We start from the raw sequence: 20380 nt of genomic DNA, 5'->3' as shown, positions 1-20380 counted from the left end.
ATATAGTAATCAACTACAAGATGTAATCAACACTACTAGTCACCCCCTAGCAACAATCTATAGTTCCGGTAACAAGATTGAATACAAGAGATGAACTAGGGTTTGAGATGAGATGGTGCTGGTGAAGATGTTGATGGAGATTGCCCTCCCCAAGATGGGAGAGTTGTTGGTGATGATGATGACGATGATTTCCCCCTCCGGGAGGGAAGTTCCCCCAGCAGAATCGCTCTGCCGAAGGGCAAAAGTGCTCATGCCCAAGTTTCGCATCGAGACGGCGGCGCTCCATCCCGAAAGTCCTCTCCTCCTTTTTTTCTAGGTCAAAATGACTTATATAGCAGAAGATGGGCACCGGAGGTGGGCCGAGGAGGCCACAACCCACCAGGGCGCGCCTGGGGGGCCTGGCGCGCCCAGGTGGGTTGTGCCCACCTGGTGGCCCCCCTTTGGTGATTATTGGCTCCAATATTTCTTAAATAATCCATAAAAAATCTCTGTGAAGTTTCAGCTCATTTGGAGTTGTGCAGAATAGGTGGCCTGACGTAGCTTTTTTAGGTCCAGATTTCCAGCTGCCGGAATTATTCCTCTTGGTGTGTACCTTGCAAATTATGAGAGAAAATGCATTAGAATTACTCCAAAAAGCATTATTATGGATAAAAACATTGTAAATAACAGTAAGAAAACATGATGCAAAATGAACGTATCATGGAGTTGGATCCCGTAAAATTCAAGCAGGCCCCAAAGAAAGGGGTGTGGATAGGAAATCCCAGGCCACGGAGGAGAAAGGGAACAAAACATACTCGCTCATCCCCATGGGGGATGGGATGGCGGTCGACATGCACCTGTCCGTCTACGGAGATTAAGCCTAGACGGGTGGAGGCTAACTCTGGATCCGGCAAATAACCTTGGGTGGCAAGCCGATCCAGCTGAAGGCGGGTAATGGAGCAGCTTTCCAGTCACCCTTGAGGGGGTCGTGGGGACGCTTGGAGGAGCATGCGTCGTTCGCCATTTCTGAAGCTCTCAAAACTAGATTGTGGGGGTGATTTTCTGTGCTGAGTCCAACAAGGGGAAGTGGAGATGCGCTTTACCGTAACTTTGATTGGATACCTGTTAAATATAAGAAAGAAAGTGATGCTTCGACATCCGCCCATAAAGCGACCTGTTCCCCAGATGGCTCGGCTGTCGAGGGAAGATTATTTTAAGGAAGCAACAGGGCATGGTGGGGCCAAGGCCGAACTCAAGATGATAAAGGGAGGAATTCGCATGTCAAGCCGAAGACTACAAAGCCGAAGTCATGTGTGTGAGGTAGTTTGTCGTTCTCGGCATCGAAGACCAGTTCAGGGGCTACTGGCGGTGTCCTACTAGGGGGTACCAACCTAATTGGTCCATAGTCCATGGGCCGAGCTTACGACCCACCGTTCTCTCAAGGAAGGATTCCGGAGGCCTTGCACTTTGGCGTGATCAGGATGGACTTCGCCGAAGACTTGACGTACACTCCAAGACTTGCATTGGCCCGGCGCCATGCGCATTCCTAGATTGGCAACGGACCATGTATAACCCTAGATATCCCTATAGTGTCTATATAAACTGTGAGGTTTAGTCCTTCAAGGACACATTCACAATTACATCCATCTAGCTTAAGGTTAGAACACAACTCCGGAGAAGGAAAACACCGCGCAAGGAACCAACGGTAGGAACTGAAGAACATATTTGCGTTCTCTCGATATCTAGTGAGGAAAAGCAAACTTGCATTCTCTTGCTTTGTTTCAATTATCATATCTCAAAACGTGCGACAATATATATATTGGCTGTACCTAAACGCTGTATTGTTTTTGTGCGGGAAAGCAAATTGTCAATTGTGGCGTGACTTGTGAGAAAGCACACTTAATCGCGCCATTGAAATGCATATAATAGTTTTCTCTACATTGTGTCGCTGTTGGTTCTCTATGTTTTTAGAAGAATAGCAACGGAATCCTTTTACGTCGTTCTCACGCTCGTTTAATGTAGGCCCGGTCTGATCCAGGTTATGATGATACGTGCAACCTGGAACCATACGGACGGCTGAGCAGGAACTACACGCTAACCAGCGCTCACCTATCCTTTTCCAGGGGCATCTTTACCCCTTTTTTTCTCTCCATATAAATAATTATGTGCTCCAGGTGAGTGCATGTTAGTCCGAAGTGCTTGTGTTTTGCACTGACCTCCCACATGCGTCGCGTCGGGACACCGTGGGAACGGATTTGTGCGGCACCTTGTTTGAATACTAAATCATATACGGCCCTCTAGATCTTGAACTGGTACAAAACGGAATCAGGTCCAAAACAAATCAAAAAAAGAATCTTGCACTCAGATCGCGATAACATGCTAGTTAAGCAGCGCCAGATTTTAATAACTAGGAGTAGAACATTTTTTATCGGACAAGTTGGCCAGTTTTGTCTCTCTCTAAGGAAGACGGGCAGATTTAAATCTCAGAGACCAGAGACCGTCCCCGTGTGACCGCGTTTCATAGACAGGAAATAAAAAAAACTGAGTTGCGATTTGAACGGAACGGGCGTGGAAATCAATGCAGCGGGGACTCCAGTTAACCTTCGAGTAGACGGCCGATCCTGCCAAGACGACGCCCTCGTGCCACTGTGAGCCGATGGCTCAGTCTCTGGATCCCGTTCGTCCATGGGTGGCACGTCAGTCCGGCGCCCCTCGCGCTCAAACGGTGTGGGCCACGGCGAAACCAACGTCCGCAAAGGGAGCCGCTGGCACGAGCTCAGTTTGGTGTCCAGGAGCGGTCCGGATCGTGTGGCTCTCTTTGAAACAAGCCTGCATCTGTCACCGGAAAAAGGTGCCCACGAGATTTTCTGCGCGCAACAACCCTGTTGCCTTGTCGCAAGTCTCGAGTTACAAGGGTGTGACAATGGTGTCGAAAAAAAGAGAGTGGGTGGTGACAAATGGCTCTACTACCATGGAGTACCAGCCTGGAGTTGAATTGTCAGTTTCTAACGCACCAGCCTGGAGTTGAATTGCCATGGGAGAAAGCAGCCGTTTTTAGATCAGGGAAATTCGCATGCAGCCAGCTGAGCACGTTGTGGTAAATGGACGAGAGACAACATTCCTAAATAGAGGTGAGGCGAGGTTCAACGGGAAACCCTGAGTTGCCACGTGTTTCTCCGCGAAACAGAGCATGCTAGTATTTGAGCTGCGGCGTGAAAATGTTATAGTAGTAACTAATTAGTTTGATTAGAAATATACCCTCAAAAAAAGTTTGGATTATAAATATGTTTATTTACCTAAGGTTTTTTTAACACAGTCCAGACGTAGACACTCATACATACACGCACACACTCACCCCTATGACGCACGCACGCACGCACACACACTCCCCCTACGTGCACCTTCAAGAGATCGAGCCGGCACATCATGATAAGATTGACGGAGTCATCATAGACGCCTTTGTAATCGTCAGGAACGTATACCCCACTGAACGTATAACGCCGAAAAGGCTGAAACAAATCCAGAAAATTGCGAGCACCACTGTCAAGTCTACAACTTAAACTCTGGTAGGGTGAGATACCATTGTCCTCCTAACCATGCAACCATAGATTTTGACATACTAACATAAGTTCTACATTTAAGATTCCGGCTTAAAAGTCATTTATTTATGAACCCAAGGGTAATGCATGACAACATAAGTTCTACATTTAAGATTCCGGCTTAAAAGTCATTTATTTATGAACCCAAGGGTAATGCATGACAACATTCATAAAATTAGAGCTCTCTATATTTTGACATAAAACTCATAGACTGACACCAATACTACATACTACTACCTCTGTATTAAATATATTTTTATATTTCAAATTAAACTACAAAAACGCCTTATATTTAGTTATGGAGGTACTACCTTCGTCTGGGTTTATTAGTCCCATCGTACTTTGGGTCAAAGTTTGAACATATATTTGACAAGTAAAATATTAATACATGTTAGAAAAAATTATATTTGAAAACAATTTCCAATGATATAATTTTTTGCATGTATAATTTATATATTAATAATTAAAACCATGATCAAAGCATAACCCAAAATACGAGGAATTACTAAATAAGGACGGAGGTGGTAGTATCTCTTTAAGGATTTTAACCAAACCATATTTGCTTACACCACTGCAAAATCATAGAAAACTTTCTAACTTGTTTGACACAACCAATGGAGAATACAGTGCAAATAATACATATTTTTGAACTGGATCAAACATATCATGTTGAAAAAACAAACATAAGATAACCCTAAATACATAAGATTGCAATCTTTACAAACATTCTTTTTTAACTGATCCCTACAATATACTTGAAAATTCACTAACCGAGGAATCCTCTTTCTAACATGACAATATAACCCGCTGAGCAACTAAACAGATTTTTGACGAACCAATCTGTTGTTGGATGGTTAGGACGATAGTGGTGTATGTTCAAGTTTTAGACTTGGCACTGATGCTCTCATTTTTCTGTATTTATTTCAGTCCTCTTCGTGATGTGCCCGTCAACTATGAAGACGTCTGTGGCGACTTCGTCAATCTCAAAATGATGTGCCGGTTCAGTCTCTTAGGTGCTTATAGGGGTAGAATGCGTGTGCGGGTGTTCATAGAGGTGAGTGTATGTGCCTATGTATCGTCTGCGTCTGTTAAAAAAATTAAACAGATTTTTGGACAAAAATATTTTGCACATGTAACTTGAGAAACAAACGATACATTTTCCCCACGGATAAAATAGATATAATTCCGTTCAAATTTGTTCCATCTGCGTAAACCTAACAAAAACTGATCCCCTCCCTCCACAACAAAACAAATCTCCTTCCCCTTCCTCTTCCTCCCCTCCCTCCTCTCTCCTCCCCTCCCGTTCCATCGCCCGCTGCCCCGCCGGCGCCGCACCCTCGAATTCCGCCATGCCGAAGGGCGCCAAAAAGCGTGCGAAGCTCAAGAAGAAGCAGCAGGGGGGCCAGCCTGCCGGGTCCAACGGCGGCGCCACCACCACCACCAACAACAACGGAAGCAATAACTCGAGCCACGGCAACGCCGCCAGCGATGGAAACCACCTACCAATCAAACTTAACATTCCTCCCGGTACGCATGGCATCTACCCCTCCTCCCCTTCCCCCCTCTTTAAGCCGGGGGCAGATCTGCGCCACGCCGCTTTCGGCACCAGCGGGGCGGCAGGAATCGCCTTTTGCGCTTGCGGCGAGGGTGGCATTCGTACGCCCTCCGCTGGCGCCGGCCACCCCACCTTCCCACCGCCCGCTTTACGAGCTGTTCGCCTTTTCGCCTCGCTTCCTTTCGTGCCCTATAATATGATGGATGCGTGTGTGTGTTTCTGATGCCGTGTGCTTGTGTTCGGTGGTGGGCGCAGTGGATGCGAGCGAGGATTCGATGGAGAGCTCCGAGGAGATGGTGACGCCGAGGGCGGAGGCGGCCGAGGAGGAGAAGAAGGGCGCCACGTCGGAGGTGCCGGTGGAGCGCGCCGTCGAGGTCGCTGATGAGGGCGCCACGGGCGAGGCCGGGGAGGAGGTCATGGTTGATGCTTTACCGCCTGAAGCTGCTGACCGGGAACAAGAGGGTAAGGTGGATGTGAGGGCGGAGGCGCATGCCGTGGTGCAGGAACCGGAGGTGCAGGACATCGTGGTGTCCGAAGCACCCGAGGTGCTGGAACCAGAGGTGAAGAGCGAGGAGGCGGTGATCCGGGACACGGCCAAGGTGCATCCTGCGCATCAACCGGAGACGAAGGCCGATGAGGTTGTGGTCAGGGATGCGGACACCGCTGCTGTGGTGCAGGAACCGGAGGCAAAGGGTGAGGTGTCACGGTCTCGTGAGCCAGCTGCTGCGCAGACTACAGAGGTACATAACGTTTCTGCCTGTTTACCCTCCATTCTCCATATTTTGAAGCTGTGATTTCTCTTAGGTGGGTTGCTTTTGTTGCAGGTGGTACGCGGACCGGCAGTGGCGGTGGCTGCTTCGGGGCATCGGGCAAAATGGTGGAATTGCTGTGGGATTTTGGAAGTCTTTGGTGGTTCAGAGAGATAGATGGAGGTGAGTTGGTTCTGTGCTTATGATTGTGTTTTATAATGCCCTGTTCAGTGAGAGTGCCATTCGATCAATTGTTTTGTGTGAATTCTGTGCAAATTGTGAGTGAACAAAATCTTGTGTGCTGCACCTTTGAACATGAGATGCAGATTTCTATTCCCTATGCCTAACTTAAACATCTGAAATCTGTACTAAAACAATTGGATGCAACTGGGAAACTTGAATCATTTGTTAGGTAAATGGCCGGAGAACAGCCGTTCAGTAAATACTAACTTCAAATCAAAGGCTTTGACCTTCTAGTGCGGTCTGCTCACTTTCCACTACCCTTCTTGATAAATTGGTATGCTCCCAGTATTGACATGTATCATATTTAATACAAGCATGTCTGGAATTGTTTTTCTAGGATTAAATGTAGCAGCACTTGTGATTAAATGTATTCACAATGGCTGAGACCATCATTGAGAGCATGGTAATAATACATGTCTGCAGCTGGGAACATATTTTAAGGGGTTACGAGAAAATGATACCAGCAAGAAAACTTTGAACAAGCTGTCTAAGATCATTTTTTTATGTGGCCCTTAATCTTTCAATTTGTTTATGACTGCTGGGTTTATTAGTACAGTTGCTCTGTATCATGCAAGTATTTCTTCAATCTTAGTGCCGCCCTTTTGTTGCCAAGAGTTATCTATACAATAGAAGCACCATTTTGGGCATATTAAGCTTTCCAGTATGTATGGAGGCATCATATCATGCTAGATCTCAGTCTCATACATGTAATGAGCTTTATACAAAGAACTGATTTCTTAAATCAAATGCTTAGCACTGAGTTATTTGTAAGATATCAACGAGCCATGTGTTGGGAGTGTCGTGATATGGTACCTGAATAAATTTGATTGTGCTGCATTTATAAGAGGCCGGGTCCCATGTCAAATCATATGATGTTCCTTATGTCCTAGACCTAGTAGTCATTTATTTGGCAGAGAATATCTTAGAAGTTTGATGAGCTTGACATGTGCTATATAGCTGTAGCATTTGGACACTATTACGTATGAACCGAGAACACACTACTCATTTAACTTCATTGCAAATTGCAATATACATGTACACAAAATTGCACCCTACATTTTTTATATTAGTGGGGAATAGTCATGTTGTATACATCAAAAGAATTTCCCAAATTTCATGTGTTTTGTTTTATGTGTGTTTGCCTCTGAGCTTATATGAGAAGTACTAGGAGACCTTCTTTGTACTATTTTAAAGAACCTGCTCCCTGCTACATGTGGAAATCTAGGAGGCACCTTTTCTGCGATATTTTCTGTACTCTTATTCATTTTAAGAACAGATAGCTCTGGAGCTGATAAGTAGTAACATACCACTCAGTTAACTAGGATCGTTGGCTGATTTCATCTTGAGAATTCATCTGCAATCTATCCCTGATGCATTCTCTATATTTACTGTTGTTTGATATGCACGAAAATGTGGATAATAAACTCAAAAATCTGTCAAGACTTAGATAATAGTACCTTGGTAAAAGATTATAGTGATCCTTCGGTTTCTTGTGCTTGTTCTTCATTCATGCTAAGTTACATTTCGTTAGCATCCTTGAAGAAATCCCCTTGTTATGCTCAGGTACATGAATTGGAAGGAACTTGGAAAGCAAGAAGGCAGAAGATGCAAAGTTGTGCAAAGCTGATGGGTATCTGTAACTAGGCTCGTTGAGTGCTCACACAGATGATGGAGTTGAAGGATTTTGAATGACATCGAGCTGATGTTTCTCTCCACCCGTATTTTCCGTGTCTTGCTGTGCAAAGTTACATTGTATTGGTTGTGGTTAAAATCCTGGGTGCAGTATTCTGAGTATTACCCCTTGTCTAGCATGTTCTAGGTTCTGCTGTCCTTGTAGCATATGAGTTAAAAAGTGGGTCAACAGTGAAAATTTTGGTCTTTATTTTCTATACTTATATGTCGGGAGGTATCGTCTGTTACGTCCCTTTTAATGGCCCTGTTACAATTTGAGATGTTATTTATCGTGGTCTTAAATAGTTCCTCACATCATATCAGAATGTTCAATACAGAAACAAAAATAAAGATCCTGATATGGGTTACACTCGTTTCTGTTCATCTTCCATCAGATGATTGCACTTAATTACTCGTGAACTTGCAGTCTGACAGACGTGCATATATTTGGCCCAAATATTGTTTATGAACTAAGAAGTGTGTAAAGATGCTGGCTCTGCCTTGTCGACTTATATACCTTGCTTGCCTTTTCTTTTTGTTCCAATAGTTGAGCTCCATTGCTTGCTTTCCCAACTTTAAGGAAAAAGGCTCACCTGGAATGCAATGTTGCTTATTCTGGCAAACTAGCGTGGTGATTTTGTTGAGGTCAACTTTCTATTAGATCTTTGAATTGAAGATTAGTGTGAAGACCAAAAAAGAAGAAAAATATTAGTGTGGCAAGGTTTACCCCGATTTTGCGAAGCAGTGTCTGAAAGATGGCGTGTCTTAGCCACTTATATTTGGCTCAACTGATGACTCATCTTCACAAGTTTTGAGCATAGAATTGCCAAACCGCTGCATTTCTCCTTGCTGAATTCCATCTGGTCATTCTAAGCAGTGACATGGCGAGGCGTGTCAGCCTCAAACGCGCCTTTTGTCATCCGCTCCGCTTCTCAGAGGTGCTGTCGGCCGTCCAATCTCATGGCTGCCTAGGGCCGGAGACCGATGGGTCAAATGACGGCCAAGCAAGCGGTGGCCATCCAACCTTTTCGGCCACAAGTTCAAAGAGTGACTTGGCCGATTTGTGTTCATGGCGATGATCCGCTATCCAACCTATCAACTACCTGGACGCCATTACCTAAAAAAAAAACCCTACCTGGACACCAGGAAAGATTCTTCAGATCCGACCGCAGAAAACGATAGTCTGTAGATAGCTGGTAGTAAATTTTATTTTTTCGTAAAAGCTAGTAATGATCTTGCCAGTGCGCCAGTAATGAGCTAGTTGACAAAAAAACACGTTCATGCCGCTGCGGACCACGTCCATGCGATACACGACAGTGAAAGGGAGCCCCGGTATCAGCAGAGGCAAGACAAGTTGCTGGTTAACTGATGAGTGGAGACGCATGCTCGCAGTCGCCTACCGTTCCATAGGCGCGAAAAATAAATAAATGAAGAGGCCGGTTCCCAGGGCTAGGTTGCCGATGATTCAACCATACAATCCAACTTGTGGCTGTGGGGTTTTGGCTCGTGCCGTGCCGCCCGCTACAAAAGCCACGGGGTTACATTGCTGAGGAGGCAGACGTGGAAAAGCTAAGGTACAAGGAGGCTTCTTCAATCTTTCATTCATGGACTCCCTCTCCCTGTACGAGATCTCCTGCTTCGCCGCTGGCTTTGCCGGCAACCTCTTCGCCTTCGCTCTCTTCCTGTCCCCAGTGTAAGCATATATACATGCATGCTGTTTGCCTCGCCCCCTTGTTTTGATCATGGTGGAGAGAGGTTTCTGACGACGGATTGTGTTGTTGCCTTTTCAGGCCGACCTTCAAGAGGATCCTGAAGGCCAAGTCCACGGAGCAGTTCGACGGGCTCCCCTACCTGCTCTCCCTGCTCAACTGCTTCATCTGCCTCTGGTATGGCCTCCCCTGGGTCTCCGATGGCCGGCTGCTCGTCGCCACCGTCAACGGCACCGGCGCCGCGTTCCAGCTCGCCTACATTTCTCTCTTCTTCATCTACGCCGACAGCAGAAAGACCAGGGTAATTTCCTTCCCGGCCTGAACCCGTTTCACTTTCATCTCAGAAACACTCCAACGGGGAACAACAACTGCAATACTATTCCTGTACTGAACTCTGTTATCCATTTCCTCCACAGCTGAGGATGGTAGGGCTCCTGGTTCTCCTGGTCTGCGCGTTCGCCCTCGTCGCGCACGCGAGCATCGCCTTCTTCGACCAGCCGACTCGGCAGCAGTTCGTCGGCGCCGTGAGCATGGCGTCGCTCATCTGCATGTTTGCTTCCCCGCTGGCCGTCATGGTACGCCGTCCGCTCAACCTGGGCTCCTCATCAAAATTTCTCCTACCTAGATCATCCTTTTTGGAGTACGTACGCCATCGGCGCGCAACGGCGTATCATGGAACTGTTCTCACACATGTCTCCATCGTTTCTTCTTCAGGGAGTGGTGATCAGGACGGAGTGCGTGGAGTTCATGCCCTTCTACCTCTCGCTCTCTACGCTGCTGATGAGCGCCTCTTTCGCGGCATACGGAGTGCTGCTGCGTGATCTCTTCATCTACGTAAGCGCCCTATCCGATTTCAAATTCAATTTGCTTGAATCGATGTATCTGTGGGAATGCATGTGCTGACAATTGGACTTCTCGCCGTCTGAATTTTCAGCTGCCCAACGGGCTTGGAGTTGTCCTGGGAGCAACGCAGTTGACGCTCTACGCTTACTACAGCCGCAAATGGAGATGCAAGGATACGTCTGCGCCGTTGCTTGCCTGATCAAAGCTCAAGTGATCAATTCTCAGTTTTAGCTTGGCTAGAAAGGTTGGGTGTGGGGTTCTGTGGGAGAGAATTGTATGCCCGGGCCCTGTTTTCCCTAGTTGATGCTGAATCAGTTTGTACAGATTTGCTGGCCTACGCCTCTGTTTATATGTTGCTCAAGTATATCATTCTTTTCCCAAAGAATGCAGAGGGGGGATATTTTGTTTGACTCCCCCTTTGTTATGAAATGTTTCTCCACACAAATATTTCAATTCTGGACATTTTAACTTAAAATATATTGCAAAAGTTCGCTTCAAATATTTGTATATTTTATACCACCACACCATACTTTTATGTCATTTGTATTGTATAATACATAGGGAGTGAAGAAAAACGACCACTCGGTATGAGTGGTGAGCTATCTCAAAAACAATGAGTAAAAAAATACGTAAGAACATATACAAGCACATTCTTTTAGTTTCTATGACGTAAAATTACAAACCTAAAAACACAACCTAACATATACATATTGATGTTATTTTATTTTGTTGTCTTGCAATTTTAATGCCAATTTTGGGACAACACAAAACTATAGCAATTTTTTCTTCCAGTGAACATTTGTGAGATCCAGAAAATTTGCCCCTCTCATCATCTTGGCGAGGATTCATAGCTTGGGCTCCGTAAAAACGGAGTTTTTAGTGTGAGAAGTGCTTATCGTTTGGCTTTGGATGATCTACACAATGGGCAAATGACTACGTCGAGTCGCTGCCCCGATGGCCGTCGCGAGGGCTGGAAGGCGCTATGGTCAAGTCGGGCACCGCCAAAAGTTTGAATGGACACTCCCTGATGTACCTTCAATCAAGTCAACAGGACCAGATTGGTTCATCCAGCTGATCTGTGAAATTGACGAGCCAGCTCGAGTTCGACTGCTGATGCTTGGAGAATTTGGTATGTTTTTTGTTTGTTTTGCGAAATGAGAATTTGGTACGTTAGCAATGATGCTTGGAGAGGTTCAAGAAAAACGTGAACTTTTTTGAAAAAGATGTGAACGAAATTTGAAAGTTCACCTAAGAAAATCACGTATTAGAAAAAGTTCATGCACTCAAAATAGTTCACCGATTTTGAGAAAGTGTTCATTGATGTTGAAAAAAAGTTCATCGATTTTCAAAAAGGTTCACAAATTTAAAAAGAGTTCATTGATTTTGGAAAAAGGTTCATAGATTCTAAAAAAAGTTCATAAATTCGAAGAAATGTTCATCGACTTTGAAAAATGTTCATCAATTTTCAAAAAGAGTTCACAAATTCGGAAAAAGTTCATCAATTCTCGAAAATTTTCACAAATTTGGAAAAAAAACAGTTCACTCGATTTTGAAAAACAGAATATCAACGACTTGAAAAAGGTTCACGGATTTAAGAGAAAATAAAAAATAAAAGTAAAAGGAAGAGAAAGGAAAAAGTAAAAAAATAGAACAAGACAAGAGGGATAAAAGGAAGAAGTTATCAAAAGTGGCGTTGTGGCCTGGTGGCTACTACTACATGTTATCTAGCTCAGCGGGATCGCGGGTTCGAATCACCACGAACGGACCTTCGGTTCTAGTTTTTGCTTAGCAAGAAAAAGCAAAGCTAAACGGGCCGGCCCAGCTCGTAGGGAATGTGTGCGCCGCTTTGCGTTTAACGCATTAACGGGCGCAATGGGCGCCAAATAGGAAACACACGGCGTGTGGGCCGGCCTCACACGGCGTGTGTGTTTTTTTTTCATTGTCTACCAATTACATACAATTTTAACAATTAGTGAATTAAAAAATGTTTGTGGATTAAAATAATGTTCACTTTTTGTAAAAAGATTTATTAATGTTTATGAATTTTAATTAAAAAAAGGCTATGAATTTGAAAAATATTCATGAATTTAACAAAGTTTACAAGTTAAATGAATGTTCTCAGATTTATAAAAATATATTTGTGAATTTAAAAAATGTTCATGAATTCAAAAAATGTTAATGACTTTGAGGAAATGTACATGAATTTGTAAAATATATCTACGAATACCGAATATGTGCGAATTTGAAAAATGTTCATGAACTTGGGTAACAATATTGTGAATTCAAAAAATGCTGGTGGATTTGAAAAAGTGTATAATTGAAAAAATGCCCACTAGTTTGGAAATTGGAAAAGAGTATAGAATTCAGAAGATCGATCGCGGCAGCACCAACGCACCGCCCCGAGCCCAGCGCGCCCCCGCCACCACGCCGTCTGGCCAGCCGCCCTCCATATAGCCCGCTGGCGATAGGAACACGTGTAACATCGAAAATATGTCTAGAGTGGGGATGATTAGACTACTTGGCCAAATAAAAATCTATGATTTTCTTAATTTTAGTTGTGGGCGGATTTTAGCAAATAGCACAAATCAAGCAATCAACCTACACATGCAATTCTAAGAGTATAGCAGCGGAATATAAAACATTGCATATGAAGGTAAATGGAAGGTTTTGGAGAAGGCAAACGCCATGGAGTCACGAAGATTTTTGGCATGGTTCCGATACGTGATGCTATCGTACGTCCACGTTGATGGAGACTTCAACCCACGAAGAGTAACGGTTGCACGAGTCCACGGAGGGCTCCACCCATGAAGGGTCCATGAAGAAGCAACCTTCTCTATCCCATCATGGCCATCGCCCACGAAGGATTTGCCTCACTCGGGCAGATCTTCACGAAGTAGGCGATCTCCTTGCCCTTACAAACTTCTTGGTTCAACTCCACATCATGACGGAGGCTCCCAAGCGACACCTAACCAATTTAGGAGACACCACTCTCCAAAAGGTCATAGATGGTGTGTAGATGATGAACTCCTTGCTCTTGTGCTTCAAATGATAGTCTCCCGAACACTCAACTCTCTCTCACAGATTTGGCTATGGTGGAAGAAGGATTTGAGTGGAAAGCAACTTGGGAAGGCTAGAAATCAAGGTTCAAATGGTTGGAATGGAATCTATTGATCTCAACACACGAGTAGGTGGTTCTCTCTCAGAAAATAAATGGTGGAAGTGTAGGCACGTTCTGATGGCTCTCCTCAATGAGGAAGAAGGGGTGGATGGGTATATATAGCCTCCGCGAAAGTCCAGCCGTTACACACTTTTGACTCATCTCGGTGGCACCGATTAGGCAACTCGGTGGCACCGATCTGTTCAAAAATATGAACGTTAGGAATCTCGGTGGGACCGATGTGCTAGGGCTTAGGGAAAACTTCATCTCGGTGGCGCCGATTGCATCAACTCGGTGGGACCGAAGTGAAGCAATAGGCAATAGAGAATCTGTCAAGCCACCTCGGAGAGACTGATTGCATAAAATCGGTGGGACCGAGTGAATGCAACAGATCACAGAGCGCTGACAAGGCCATCTCGGTGGGACCGAGATCCGTATCGGTGTGACTGAATCGTTAGGGTTTCTGGCAGTGGCTATGTCAAATGAACTCGGTGGTTCCGGGTAGAAAGAATCGATGGGGCCGAGTTTGGAATTTGGGTTTGGACATATTTGGATGGAGAAAGTGGCTGAGGGTTTTGGAGCAATATCACTAAGCACTTTGAGCAAGTAGACCATGTTGGAAATATGCCCTAGAGGCAATAATAAATGGTTATTATTATATTTCTTTGTTCATGGTAATTGTCTATTATTCATGCTATAATTGTATACTCCGGAAATCGTGATACATGTGTGAATACATAGACCACAACCTGTCCCTAGTAAGCCTCTAGTTGACTAGCTCGTTGATCAACAGATAGTCATGGTTTCCTGACTATGGACATTGGATGTCATTGATAACGGGATCACATCATTAGGAGAATGATGTGATGGACAAGACCCAATCCTAAGCATAGCATAAAAGATCGTGTAGTTTCGTTTGCTAGAGCTTTTCCAATGTCAAGTATCTTTTCCTTGGACCATGAGATCGTGCAACTCCCGGATACCGTAGGAGTGCTTTGGGTGTGCCAAACGTCACAACGTAACTGGGTGACTATAAAGGTGCATTACGGGTATCTCCGAAAGTGTCTGTTGGGTTGGCACGGATCGAGACTGGGATTTGTCACTCCGTGTGACGGAGAGGTATCTCTGGGCCCACTCGGTAATGCATCATCATAATGAGCTCAATATGACTAAGGCGTTAGTCACGGGATCATGCATTGCGGTACGAGTAAAGAGACTTGCCGGTAACGAGATTGAACAAGGTATTGGGATACCGACGATCGAATCTCGGGCAAGTAACATACCGATTGACAAAGGGAATTGCATACGGATTGATTGAATCCTCGACACCGTGGTTCATCCGATGATATCATCGTGGAACATGTGGGAGCCAACATGGGTATCCAGATCCCGCTGTTGGTTATTGACCGGAGAGGCGTCTCGGTCATGTCTGCATGTCTCCCGAACCCGTAGGGTCTACACACTTAAGGTCCGGTGACGCTAGGGTTGTAGAGATATATGTATGCGGAAACCCGAAAGTTGTTCGGAGTCCCGGATGAGATCCCGGACGTCACGAGAGGTTACGGAATGGTCCGGAGGTAAAGATTTATATATGGGAAGTCTTATTTTGGTCGCCGGAAAAGTTTCGCGCTTTATCGGTATTGTACCGGGAGTGCCGAAAGGGGTCCGGGGGTCCACCAGCCCCGGGGGGCCACATGGGCTATAAGGGGTGCGCCTTGGCCTATATGGGCCAAGGGCACCAGCCCCAAGAGGCCCATGCGCAAGAGATAAGAAAGAAGGGAGAGTCCTAAAGGGGGAAGGCACCTCCGAGGTGCCTTGGGGGGGAAGGACTCCCCCCTGGCCGCACCCTTCCTTGAAGGAAGGGGCAAGGCTGCGCCCCCCCCTCTCCCTTGGCCCTATATATAGTGGGGGGAAGGGAGGGCAGCAACATCTAAGCCTTGGGCGCCTCCCTCCTCCCCTGCAACACCTCTCTCTCTCTCGCAGAAGCTCGGCGAAGCCCTGCCGGAGACCCGCTACATCCACCACCACGCCGTCGTGCTGTTGGATCTCCATCAACCTCTCCTTCCCCCTTGCTGGATCAAGAAGGAGGAGACGTCGCTGCACCGTACGTGTGTTGAACGCGGAGGTGCCGTCCGTTCGGCACTCGGTCATCGGTGATTTGGATCACGGCGAGTACGACTCCGTCATCCACGTTCATTGGAACGCTTCCGCTCGCGATCTACAAGGGTATGTAGATCCACTCCTTTCCCCTCGTTGCTAGTAGACTCCATAGATGCATCTTGGTGAGCGTAGGAAAATTTTAAATTATGCTACGATTCCCAACAGTGGCATCATGAGCCAGGCCTATGCGTAGTTACTATGCACGAGTAGAACACAAAGAAGTTGTGGGCGTTGATGTTGCCAATTCTTCTTGCCGCTACTAGTCGTTTCTTGTTTCGGCGGCATTGTAGGATGAAGCGGCCCGGACCGACCTTACACGTACGCTTACGTGAGACAGGTTCCACCGATTGACATGCACTAGTTGCATAAGGTGGCTAGCGGGTGTCTGTCTCTCCTACTTTAGTCGGAACGGATTCGATGAAAAGGGTCCTTATGAAGGGTAAATAGAAATTGGCAAATCACGTTGTGGTCATACGTAGGTAAGAAAACGTTCTTGTTAGAAACCTACAAACCACGTAAAACTTGCAACAACAATTAGAGGACGTCTAACTTGTTTTTGCAGCAAGTGATATATGTGATATGATATGGCCAGAAGATGTGATGAATGATATATGTGATGTATGAGATTGATCATATTCTTGTAATAGGAATCACGACTTGCATGTCGATGAGTATGACAACCGGCAGGAGCCATAGGAGTTGTCTTTATTATTTTGCATGACCTGCGTGTCATTGAATAACGCCATGTAATTTACTTTACTTTGTTGCTAAACGCGTTAGCCATACAAGTAGAAGTAATCATTGGCGTGACGACTTCATGAAGACACAATGATGGAGATCATGGGTGTCATGCCGGTGAAGAAGATGATCATGGTGCCCCGAAGATGGAGATCAAAGGAGCATGATGATATTGGCCATATCATGTCACTATATGATTGCATGTGATGTTTATCATGTTTTTGCATCTTATTTGCTTAGAACGACGGTAGTAAGTAAGATGATCCCTTATAATAATTTCAAGAAAGTGTTCACCCTAACTGTGCACCATTGCGAAGGTTCGTTGTTTCGAAGCACCACGTGATGATCGGGTGTGATAGATCCTAACGTTCGAATACAACGGGTGTTGACGAGCCTAGCATGTACAGACATGGCCTCGGAACACACGCAATACACTTAGGTTGACTTGACGAGCCTAGCATGTACAGACATGGCCTCGGAACACGGAGGACCGAAAGGTCGAGCATGAGTCGTATAGAAGATACGATCAACATGGAGATGTTCACCGATCTTGACTAGTCCGTCTCACGTGATGATCGGGCACGGCCTAGTTGAACTCGGATCATGTTTCACTTAGATGACGAGAGGGATGTCTATCTGAGTGGGAGTTCATTAAATAATTTGATTATATGAACTTAATTATCATGAACTTAGTCTAAAATCTTTACACTATGTATTGTAGATCAAATGGCCCACGTTGTCCTCAATTTCAACGCGTTCCTAGAGAAAACCAAGCTGAAAGATGATGGCAGCAACTATACGGACTGGGTCCGGAACCTGAGGCTCATCCTCATAGTTGCCAAGAAAGATTATGTCTTAGAAGCACCGCTAGGTGAAGCACCAATCCCTGAGAACCAAGACGTTATGAACGCTTGGCAGCAGCGTGCTGATGATTACTCCCTCGTTCAGTGCGGCATGCTTTACAGCTTAGAACCGGGTCTCCAAAAGCGTTTTGAGAAACATGGAGCATATGAGATGTTCGAGGAGCTGAAACTGGTTTTTCAAGCTCATGCCCGGGTCGAGAGATATGATGTCTCCGACAAGTTCTTCAGCTGTAAAATGGAGGAGAACAGTTCTGTTAGTGAGCACATACTCAGAATGTCTGGGTTGCACAACCGCTTGTCTCAGCTGGGAGTTAATCTCCCGGATGACGCGGTCATTGACAGAATCCTCCAGTCGCTTCCACCAAGCTACAAGAGCTTTGTGATGAACTACAATATGCAGGGGATGGAAAAGACCATTCCCGAGGTATATTCAATGCTGAAATCAGCTGAGGTAGAGATCAGAAAAGAACATCAAGTGTTGATGGTGAATAAAACCACTAAGTTCAAGAAGGGCAAGGGTAAGAAGAACTTCAAGAAGGACGGCAAGGGAGTTGCCGCGCCCGGTAAGCCAGTTACCGGGAAGAAGTCAAAGAATGGACCCAAGCCCGAGACTGAGTGCTTTTACTGCAAGGGAAGTGGTCACTGGAAGCGGAACTGCCCCAAATATTTAGCGGACAAGAAGAAGGCCGGCAACACCCAAGGTATATGTGATATACAAGTAATTGATGTGTACCTTACCAGTACTCGTAGTAGCTCCTGGGTATTTGATACCGGTGCGGTTGCTCATATTTGTAACTCAAAACAGGAACTACGGAATAAACGGAGACTGGCAAAGGACGAGGTGACGATGCGCGTCGGGAATGGTTCCAAGGTCGATGTGATCGCCGTCGGCACGCTACCTCTGCATCTACCCACGGGATTAGTTTTAAACCTCAATAATTGTTATTTAGTGCCAGCTTTGAGCATGAACATTGTATCTGGATCTCGTTTAATTCGAGATGGCTACTCATTTAAATCTGAGAATAATGGTTGTTCTATTTATTTGAGAGATATGTTTTATGGTCATGCCCCGCTGGTCAATGGTTTATTTTTGATAAATCTCGAACGTGATGTTACACATGTTCATAGTGTGAATACCAAAAGATGTAAAGTTGATAACGATAGTCCCACATACTTGTGGCACTGCCGCCTTGGTCACATTGGTGTCAAGCGCATGAAGAAGCTCCATGCAGATGGACTTTTGGAGTCTCTTGATTACGAATCATTTGACACGTGCGAACCATGCCTCATGGGTAAGATGACCAAGACTCCGTTCTCCGGAACAATGGAGCGAGCAACCAACTTATTGGAAATCATACATACCGATGTGTGTGGTCCAATGAGTGTTGAGGCTCGCGGAGGATATCGTTATGTTCTCACTCTCACTGATGATTTAAGTAGATATGGGTATGTCTACCTAATAAAACACAAGTCTGAAACCTTTGAAAAGTTCAAGGAATTTCAGAGTGAGGTTGAGAATCAACGTGACAGGAAAATAAAATTCTTACGATCAGATCGTGGTGGAGAATATTTAAGTCACGAATTTGGTACACACTTAAGGAAATGTGGAATAGTTTCACAACTCACGCCGCCTGGAACACCTCAGAGAAATGGTGTGTCCGAACGTCGTAATCGCACTCTATTGGATATGGTGCGATCTATGATGTCTCTTACCGATTTACCGCTCTCATTTTGGGGTTATGCTTTAGAGACTGCCGCATTCACTTTAAATAGGGCACCGTCTAAATCCGTTGAGACGACACCGTATGAATTATGGTTTGGGAAGAAACCTAAGCTGTCGTTTCTAAAAGTTTGGGGATGCGATGCTTATGTCAAGAAACTTCAACCTGAAAAGCTCGAACCCAAATCGGAAAAATGCGTCTTCATAGGATACCCTAAGGAAACTATTGGGTACACCTTCTACCTCAGATCCGAAGGCAAGATCTTCGTTGCCAAGAACGGGTCCTTTCTAGAGAAGGAGTTTCTCTCGAAAGAATTGAGTGGGAGGAAAGTGGAACTTGATGAGGTGATAGTCACCCCTTCCGAGTCGGAAAATAGCGCAGCGCGGGAAAATGTTCCTGTGGTGCCTACACCGACGGGGAGGAAGTTAATGATGATGATCATGAAGCTTCGGATCAAGTTGCCACTGAACTTCGTAGGTCCACAAGGACACGTTCCGCACCAGAGTGGTACGGCAACCCTGTCCTTGAAATCATGTTGTTAGACAACGGTGAACCTTCGAACTATGAAGAAGCGATGGCGGGCCCGGATTCCGACAAATGGCTAGAAGCCATGAAATCCGAGATAGAATCCATGTATGAAAACAAAGTATGGACTTTGACTGACTTGCCCGATGAGCGGCGAGCCATAGAAAACAAATGGATCTTTAAGAAGAAGACAGACGCGGATGGTAATGTGACCATCTACAAAGCTCGACTTGTCGCTAAGGGTTATCGACAAGTTCAAGGGGTTGACTACGATGAGACTTTCTCACCCGTAGCGAAGCTGAAGTCCGTCCGAATCATGTTAGCAATTGCCGCATACTATGATTATGAGATATGGCAGATGGACGTCAAAACGGCATTCCTTAACGGCTTCCTTAAGGAAGAGTTGTATATGATGCAGCCGGAAGGTTTTGTCGATCCTAAGAATGCTAACAAAGTATGCAAGCTCCAACGCTCAATCTATGGGCTGGTGCAAGCATCTCGGAGTTGGAACATTCGCTTTGATGAGATGATCAAAGCGTTTGGGTTTACACAGACTTATGGAGAAGCCTGTGTTTACAAGAAAGTGAGTGGGAGCTCTGTAGCATTTCTCATATTATATGTGGATGACATATTATTGATGGGAAATGATGTAGAATTATTGGAAAGTATAAAGGCCTATTTGAATAAGTGTTTTTCAATGAAGGACCTTGGAGAAGCTGCTTATATATTAGGCATCAAAATCTATAGAGATAGATCAAGACGCCTCATTGGTCTTTCACAGAGTACATACCTTGACAAGATATTGAAGAAGTTCAGTATGGATCAGTCCAAGAAGGGGTTCTTGCCTGTATTGCAAGGTGTGCAATTG

General features: G+C 45.3%; 2 protein-coding genes across 2 annotated transcripts; both read left to right on the top strand.

Moving 5' to 3' along the window:
* The first annotated feature begins 4796 nt into the window (after positions 1-4796).
* LOC123078882 (serine-aspartate repeat-containing protein I) lies at positions 4797-8114 on the top strand. Its single transcript, XM_044501529.1, has 4 exons — positions 4797-5105; positions 5389-5873; positions 5958-6065; positions 7689-8114. Exons 1-3 carry the CDS (start codon positions 4928-4930, stop codon positions 6057-6059), a joined length of 765 nt encoding a protein of 254 aa, XP_044357464.1. The 5' UTR covers positions 4797-4927; the 3' UTR covers positions 6060-6065; positions 7689-8114.
* A 1145-nt stretch (positions 8115-9259) lies between these two features.
* Positions 9260-10825, top strand: LOC123074659 (bidirectional sugar transporter SWEET2b). Its single transcript, XM_044497442.1, has 5 exons — positions 9260-9489; positions 9587-9806; positions 9922-10080; positions 10220-10339; positions 10440-10825. The coding sequence occupies exons 1-5, from the start codon at positions 9401-9403 to the stop codon at positions 10545-10547; spliced, it is 696 nt and encodes a 231-aa protein (XP_044353377.1). The 5' UTR covers positions 9260-9400; the 3' UTR covers positions 10548-10825.
* The last annotated feature ends 9555 nt before the right edge of the window (positions 10826-20380 follow it).

This window comes from Triticum aestivum, chromosome 3D (assembly GCF_018294505.1).
Source record: "Triticum aestivum cultivar Chinese Spring chromosome 3D, IWGSC CS RefSeq v2.1, whole genome shotgun sequence".
In the NCBI taxonomy this organism is placed as follows: domain Eukaryota; kingdom Viridiplantae; phylum Streptophyta; class Magnoliopsida; order Poales; family Poaceae; genus Triticum; species Triticum aestivum.
This window is presented reverse-complemented; position numbering and strand designations above follow the sequence as displayed.